The following is an 8,904-nucleotide window of genomic DNA, read 5'->3' on the forward strand; positions in this document are numbered from 1 at the left end:
GACGCACCTAGCTAGTTCTCGTCGGGAGGAACGCTAGGTGGCCTAATGACTGCTTGCTTTGTCTAGACGCAAATGGTTTTGATTTAAATATTTGACCTGTACTATATTTCACATTGTGCATGAAAAAAGCTTAGTTGCGTGCAGGTGCTTACCCCGTGGCCTTCTCAGTCTCTATGCCTTGTATTTTTTCACTTTTACTAAAAAAAGCTGTTCATGTTCATCCTCGCTTCAAGTCTTTCATAAGACCCGACCCTCTAAACTGATTGGGTAATTTGAACACAAAGTGCTAGAACATAACTTGGCGATGTGAAGTCGCAATGTTAGACGTGAAATAATTCAGATGAACATTTACTGCATTTCGATAATCTTACCCAATCTTAGACGGAGCACCTAACAAGAGCAATATACCTTCAATCTACCGATACTACACAAGGTTGACAAGCGAAGCCTCGCATACTGATGCTAATATCGGGAACAAAAGTAGCCGTCCATCCACTTCCACTCCGCTGTTCTGGATGCGGATAGGCCGCTACAAGTATGTCCTTGGGTTAGTAGTGTATCAGATTGGTCATATAAAATGCTCAGTGATGTTGTATATATCTACACTCACAGCGGTAAAAGAGTGCTTGCTTTACTCCCTTCGCGGGAGTAAAGGTGCGTCCCATATTTCACTCCTTTTTCGCGACTGTAGAGAACTCTGCTGCACAGAGTAGGCATACTCTCTCGACAGAGTTCTGGGTTCTCTGACAGAACGAGTGTGCTTCTGAAATGGAGTATAGCGCGCCTTCCGACTATAGTTACGCTACTTCTTCACAGAATTTTACAATGCTGGTTCGGTTGCAGTGCATAAACTCCTTCCAAGAGTTGAAGCGCTCTTGCTTCTAGGACTAACGTCAACAAGAAAAGGCTGCCATGCTCTTCTACATGTAACAGGGAACATGCCAACCGAGCGTGACTTAAGCTTGCGTCACATATACAGAACGGACGTCCGCGCACACTATCAGAGAGTTCAGCCCAATAACAGAACTGCGATTCTTTCAACGAGCGCTCTCGTTCGTTCGCATCGCAGTGCCGGCAACCGTCGCAAGCTCTCGCTGTGCGTCTCCATGATCGGCATGCCGCCTCTGCTTCTCCTCGACGAGCCTTACGCCGGGGTGAGCTCCACGTCACGCAAGCGAATTGTCAGCGCCGTCGGCGAGATGCAACGTCTCGCCAATGTTTCCATCCTGCTCTCGTCGCACAAGTACGGCTGACTCAACAATCTTAGCGTAGTATCGCTTTGTAGCCGTATATGCACGAAGAACACGAAAGCTCCAAAGATTGGGGCATTTTTAATTTTTTCTAAGAAATGATGTCACCTCGAACGGTGTCGAAAATATCTGTGCCTATTCAAACCCTTTAGTTTTCGCTGAAGGAGCTGCATGAAATGAAGTATCACCTGTAATAATCATAATTTCGGGGTTTTTACGAGCCAAAATCACAATATGATTATGAAGCACGCCGTAGTGGAGGGCTCCGGGAATTTCGATCACCTGGGGTTCTTTAACGCGCACCTAAATCTAAATGCACGGGCCTCTAGCATTTCGCCTCCATTGAAATGCGACCGCCGCGGCCGGGATCGAAGCCGCGACTTTCGGGTCAGCAGCCGAGCACCGTAAGCATGCACTGTACCACCGCGATGGGCAAGCTTCCGCGGTGACACGTGCGGACGGTGCGGATGGCCCAGAAGCGTAGAAGTTTTGGCTTCTTGGTGTATCAATTTGCAGTATCTTTACGTAGCGCAAATAACACGAGGATGCAAAAGAACAGTCATACAAACGGGGTGCCAACTTCCAACATCAATTTTTATTTCTCAGAAGGACGCCCATATTTCGTCACAGGACCCTTCTGTTAGTTCTGTCTATTGACAAAGCTAACAAAAAAAGGGAACATGATATAATGCAAAACTTTGGGATTATGCTAAGTACAAACAACTTTCACACATGCGCAGAAACCTAGGAATTGCACTAAGCAGAAAAACTTGTTTATTTGACACATGTGCAGGAATTGCAGTTCTCTCCTTTACAGTGAGAGGGAGGATTGACTGACACATCAGTCGTCAAACTCTTCAATGTGGGCACTTTCCATGATAAGCCTAGTTAATTCGCATTTGTTTCTCACAATATTAACAGTTCCTTTAAAAGCTGGTCTGCAACCGCACTTCTGACAATGTATTGCGTGAAAATTGTCCGGCGATGACTGACTTGCTGACCTTATTAGAGTGCTCCCTAAGCCTCTCATTGCACATATACCCGTTTGCCTTATGTAACTTTTTACACATCACAACGGCATTCGGTAAATCACGCAGTCAATGTGGTATACTTGTTTCTGTATTTCTTTTCGCACACTTCACTTATTGCACCAAATGAATTTGTACTTCCGCGCAAGCTAATGAGCTTAACTCAGCCGCACTCACTCATGCTTTGACTCGTGAATCGGCCCGAGTCTGAGTGAGTCGACTCGGGTGAGTTTGTCGACCTATGTAGGACTGTACATTGCGCTATAAAAGAAACATTCGTTGCTGCCAAATCATCGATGCTTGGCATGTCCTGTTTAGAATTCTCTATGAAAAAATCATGGCTGATACCTCTGTCATGGGAATCGGTATAAAACGAAAGCGAAACCTGTCTTCACAGACGTAGTTGAACGTTTGTTGTGCGTTCTTTCGTCCCAAGCGCGAAGGACTGAATGCCACAGCAACAAATTGTAATGTCACGCGAAGAACGGCAAGCAGCTCGATACCTGCAACGCGCTGCTCAAGTAGAAAGGGCGCACGGAACGAACATACACAGGATGAGCGCGAACTGTCACAGTTGTAACTTATTTCTTTTTGAGCAGAGCACTCCTTTCGCAAAAGCGGCCGCTGCAGTGACCGAAGTGACCTTCGTGCTCTCAACGCAAACTTGCCGTGAGAGCACAAGACGTACAAACCACCGCCATCCCGAGATAAGCCCACGCACGAGCGACCACGCCCAGTAGAGGCGCGCACTCATCCGCGTGGGGCGACGACCTTTAAAGCGCGCTCTTCGAGCCCTTCGCGCGATCTCGCTAGTGATAACGAAAACACGCTGATGTACCACCGATCTCTGAGTACCGCCACCGGCAAGTGGTGTATATAAATAGCTCGCCGTTAGCATGGCAAGGAACGTGCCGTCTGTGGCCGAACAGTTTCGCGCCCCGCGCTGCGGAGCGAGGGGTCGTAAGTTCGACTCCCGGTGACGGAACGTTTTCTTCTGTTTTTTTTTCTTTGCCAACTGGGAGTCTTTATATTTTACAACGTCATATCCGTGACGGAAATACGTCAGCCGTGGTGAACCCCAGCATAAAACACTTTGTTAAAATCTGCGTGCTTGCGGAGAAACAGGATGCAGGCGTTGAAAGGCAGCAGGGCATAAGTGACGGGAATATTATGTGAAACGTAAACCGTCTTGCACCGCCCGCTGCGCAGCTTGTCCGACGTGGAGTTCCTGTGCAATCGAATAGCCATCCTGGGCGAGGGCAAGCTGCAGTGCTTGGGATCGCTGTCGCACCTCAAGGAGAAGTTTGGCAAGGGATACACCATCATGGTGAAGACGCTGTCGGATAGGAAGCAGGACATCTACTACCAGCGCGAGGTCAGCAAGGCTGTCACTAAGACCTTTCATCAAGCCGAGCTGGTCTACACCTACGAGGTGCGTGCAGTATAATGGAAGTAGGGGTGGAAGCACTTTTGGGAAACAATAAATAGCCCCTTCAGGCGCAACGTCCACATATGTGGACGCAACTTGTTTTTGCCAGTTTTTTGGACTAGCCGGAAAGAAAGGGCAAGATACATTGCGCATAGCATCAATTGAACCTTCTGCATGGTCAACGTGCCGACTTAACCTCAATGTGCTAAGTATGACCATAACCGATCACTTTTGTGAAGGCACTACGATGTTAGACGGGTTGTTCGACGTGCCGCATTCCAGGACCAACGTCATAAGTATTATTTTTCTCCGCACGAAATGAACGCAACCACAAACAAATTGCGCATGCATTTTAAGTCAACAATTTCCTCATTCTTGTATAAAAATGGAACATGACTGACTGCTGAGTAATTAAATATTCAATTATCCTCTAATTAAGATTAATTAGCAAAACTCGCAAACAACAGCATATTACTTTATTTTCTTTCTTGGAATGTAGTATTGAGTGCCTTAGAATTACGTTGTGCGAATTTGAGACATTTGCAGGCAGTGCATCATAATTCGCGCCTGAAGGGGATAGAGAGGGCACCGGCGGTTCCACTTTGGGAAACAATAAACTCTATAGAGGGCACCAGCGGTTCCACTTTAATGCTTCGAAATGCTTCAACATACACCACAGCTCTACAGGGGGCGCGGGCGCTTTTTGTACGCGGACGGACGCAGCAAAATCAAGGTGTGCCATCAACAGCACCGCTGAAAAAAATGCTTTTTTTATTCCCTCTGGAAATTGAGTCGACACAGTGGAAACTGAGTCCGTGTCCGTGTCCGCTGGAAGTTACAGCGTATCACTTTCAAACTAGTTGCCCTGCCGACTTCATTCGAGTTCCCGAAGAATGTTCCACTCCACGCTGCGACAGTTACGCCGAAGTAGACAACGATGGCCCCTATGGACACCTAATAATAAAAATTCCTGGGGTTTTACGTGCCAAAACCACCATGTGATTATGAAGCACACCGTAGTGGAGGACTACAGATTAATTTGGACCATCGGAGGTTCTTCAACATGCTCCTATTGAGACCTTTCAGTTTTCTATGTCCAAGTGCAGCGTATTTGATAATGACGAATGATCTACCTTTACCATCGCGGTGCGATTCCCAGTAAACTAAAAACGCCAGTTTTACCACAAGAGTGAAGCGATGAATGCGATATGAACAAAAGCCTAGCTGCTAACTCTTTTAGGATGCGATCTGGCGTAACTATACAAAACGCTGGCGTAAGGGAGTACGGCCGCTCCAGATAGCGAAGCGGTTCTCGTGCTGTCTGCCGCCAACGCGAACTAAGCGGTGACAGCACACACGTACAAAGGTACGAACCGTCTACTGGGCTCATCTAGCGATATGCGGCGCTCACGGCTGCGATCGACCACGCCCTGTAAGTCGGAGTGCGGATTTCCTCCCGGAGGCACGCAGCCAACCCCCCCCCCCCCCCATTCCGGCTCCTATCTCCTCTCTGCTTGAGGGGCTATCGACGGCAACCCTCGCATTCGAGGCGATGGTATTGCATGAGCCTTTATCGCGATGGAGACGGCCGGCCCCTTTCACCTCTGCTTCAGCCGCGTTCGTAGGCAGGGCTCGCGCGCTTTCACTCGCAAGTGGAACATACGACGCATGGGGTAATGTTATCGATTTGTACTGGAGGCACAATATCACGGCGACGGCAATAACTTACCGAGGGTGTCCACAGAATTGATATAACAGTAAAATCTCTGTTATGTACGAAATTGGTTCTAAAGCCAAAGTCTACGGCCGTCATCGGTTAGATTTGTTACTTAGCAGCTATTTATTATTTAGGCGAATTCTTTATCAGCCAATGGTATTCAATGCACGCCATTCCAAAGTATCGTGTCTGTGTCATGTGTCAACGTTCACTCAATGTTCCCACGTGGAACCCGTGAGGTACTTCTATAAATAAATAGATAAATAAATAAATAAATAAATTTAACGCAATCGGTGCCCATAAAACGCGACTTCCGTGTCACGTGGCTTACGAATTCGAGTCCTTTATGCGCATGTCGTAGAGCTGCTATGAAGTCATAATGGCGCCTTCATCGTTGTAGTAGTGACAGTGCACCAGCTGTTAGTCACGCTAATGGTGGCCCATCACTTCATTTACAACAGTGCAAGAAGTGATTCTTACGATGATATAATTATTGTGAAATTTGTCCTTTCAGACTCTGTCTATAAAGAACGGCCGGTGAATACCTCAAACTTAGACATGATTTTAAGGCAGTCGATTTTCTATTGCATCAAATGCAATGCGTAGTAGTGTCATAATACGTTCATTTCTGTGTTCCATAATAATTAATCCTAATCAACCTGCAATTATCTATTTAGCCTAAAGTAATTCATGTTTTGTTCTTGCATACTGAGAATCAAAAGGCTGGAAACATAGTGGCAATTGCGTTTTCGGTTGCATTCATTTCGCGTGAGGAATGATTATACTAGTGACGTGGTTCGCGTAAAACGGCACGTCGAACGACTCGTCGCAAATGGCAGTGCCTTCGGTAAAGTGATCATATGATGTAGTACATTGTAAAATGAAGTGAAATGAAGACATTTATTACGCAGGAGGTTCAATTCATCCAAACCTCACTGTATCTTGCTATTTCGTAAGCTACTAGCCGACACAACTAGCCAAAACAGGTTGCGTACACAAATGTGTACAAACCGCCTCAAGGAGTTAAGGCAACAACGGCACCGGGATCCACCGCGATTAATAATTATCGCGTTTACTCCGCGAGGCTGCCACGGCCACTCGCTAACCGTTGCCTAACCTTCTTTTTCAGGGTGTGATGGAGTTCCGCATGTCCCGTGTGGAAATGCTTTGGAGCGAGATGTTCGCCCGCATGGCACGCATAAAGAAGCGCTTCAAGCTCCAGGACTTCTACATAGCTGACACGTCGTTGGAGCAGCTCTTCCTGAGCGTGACTCGCAAGCAGGCTAGCGAGTCGGCCGCCGCGGCGGCCGCGCAACAGCAGCAAGTTCCAGTGATGGGACACACAATGGCCACCACGCTGGGCATATAGCGCGCTCGTCCGAAGCGCTTAATTCGTGCCGCCAATAAATCAGTGTGGTGTGCTCGCTCATTCATTCATTCATTCATTCATTCATTCATTCATTCATTCATTCATTCATTCATTCATGTGTAATACATGCCCCCCCCCCCCCCGTTCATTTCTATACAAGTAATGCACTACGCTATAGCCGGGGTCGTAACATGAACGGCTACAGGCCCACAGCCAGGGGGGAGGTTGGACTGGGGGCCCTCCCCCTCTTCCGAAATTCCGATGGAGGGGGTGTTTTACCGAAAATAAATAATGAAAATTGGTGTTCTCAAATAGTTAAGACGCTAGTTAAAGCATAAGCACGAATGGCGCGGATGCTGCTTTAGAATGTCGTTTCAGTTTATAAAGTCTCGGCAAAAATACGCGTCAAATACAAGGCATTTATTGCTCAGTCTCTCGGAAGCACAATATTTTGCGAGCTTTTACGGGTCAAAACCACGATATGACTGTGGCACGCCGTACTGGAGGGCTCCGTAAATTTCCCTCGCTTGGGGATTTTTATTAAAGTTCACCTAAATCTAAGTACACAGGCCTCTAGTGTTTTGCCTAATTTTGTTTCGGCGCGACGGGATTTGGCATGGTTTTGACAGGAACATGTGACGTGACTAGTTGTCACGTAATTTTCTCTCGTTTTTGCCTTTCGTTCTATGCTATGCTCTACTCTCTCTCCTCCTCCTTTCCCTCTTCCTCACCCTATACCATCTCCTCCTCACATTAAATTTTCTTTCCCACCCAAATGCTATACTACTATACTATACTATACTATACTATACTATACTATACTATACTATACTATACTATACTATACTATACTATACTATACTATACCCTGCTGGCGTGCTGGAAAGCCGAGTAGTTACGACGCCCGCCTTCCGATCTCTGGTTAAAATCCCGCCTTGCAAAGAAATCTTTTTTCGCCAAGAATTTGTCGCTTGCTTTCTATCTCTTTCTTTCCCTCTTTTTTTCTCTCTCTCTTTCTCCCTATCTGTACTCGTTCTCTCGCCCATCAGAGTTATTGCATCCCACGCCGGACAAATCGGCTCACGTACTCTCCAAGCCATGTTCGGAGCGAAGCGGAAGAGGAAGAAGAGGACGAAGATGAAGAAGGGGAAGAAAAAAGACTTCGATGCCGTGCCCCCCCCCCCCCCCCATTAAATATTTATTTACACAGAGCTGGTCTGGCGATATCGCCCCTCTCTCCATGCTGCGAAGAAACAGAAACTATTGAACATTATTTTTTTATAAAACTGCTGCTTGGGCGAGTTGGTTCATGATTAAGATAGACTTACCAGCGCAAAAGGACGAAACACTTAAGAAACAGCGCTGTGTGTATGTGTTCCTTCTTGTTTCGTCTTCTTGCGATGGTAAATCAATGTTATTTTTTATCATGTCGCAGGTATTCATTACTTAGAACAAAGACTTCTAGTTATTCCGTTTTCGAATTTAGGCTTAAGTTTAACGAAGGCAATTGTTCTAAACTTCGGTGCCTCCGTTTTGGGCCATTGCCACAGGGACGTATGTGTTGCGGTTTGCAATTTTATTCAAACAACTAAACGTATCCCACTTTAAATCTCTGCAATAATAAGTACTTGTGAAGTATTTTTAAAAATGTGTTAAAATGTAACCCATATACTCCAAGTTGTTCGGGTCAGATAAACACAGCTGTCTGGTCTGCTCAAAATTACAGAATTGCATTATTTAATAGCTGTTGTTTACTTTTTCTTTTTCTTATTCTTTTTCTCTCTCTCTCTCTCTCTCTCTGTAATTTGTTAACATTTGTTATTTATTTATTTATTTTTATTTATATAATAATCAGCGCCATTGCAGTTCTCATCGAAAGGTTACAATAAGTTTTCTTGGCCAATCCCCCCGAGTCAGTGGCGTAGCCAGGGGGGCGGAGGGCACACCGGGCCCGTGCCCCCCCCCCCCCTTGAAATTTTTTCTGCCATGTGTTACAGAGCACGAAATTACACTCGACCACACTTACCTGCCCGGACCCCACGTCAGATCAAAGGCGTGCCCCCCCCCCCTCCCCCCCGGAAAAAATTTCTGCCTACGCCACTGCCCAGAGT

The 8,904-nt window shown here is 46.4% G+C and overlaps 1 protein-coding gene across 1 annotated transcript; it reads left to right on the forward strand.

The window, feature by feature from the left end:
• Positions 1–1,678: 1,678 nt before the first annotated feature.
• On the forward strand, positions 1,679–6,798 carry LOC119381915 (uncharacterized). The gene is made up of 3 exons (XM_049412933.1): positions 1,679–1,695; positions 3,488–3,710; positions 6,554–6,798. The coding sequence occupies exons 1-3, from the start codon at positions 1,679–1,681 to the stop codon at positions 6,791–6,793; spliced, it is 480 nt and encodes a 159-aa protein (XP_049268890.1). The 3' UTR covers positions 6,794–6,798.
• Positions 6,799–8,904: the final 2,106 nt, after the last annotated feature.

The sequence above is a fragment of the Rhipicephalus sanguineus genome, chromosome 2 (assembly GCF_013339695.2).
Source record: "Rhipicephalus sanguineus isolate Rsan-2018 chromosome 2, BIME_Rsan_1.4, whole genome shotgun sequence".
Classification (NCBI taxonomy): Eukaryota; Metazoa; Arthropoda; class Arachnida; order Ixodida; family Ixodidae; genus Rhipicephalus; species Rhipicephalus sanguineus.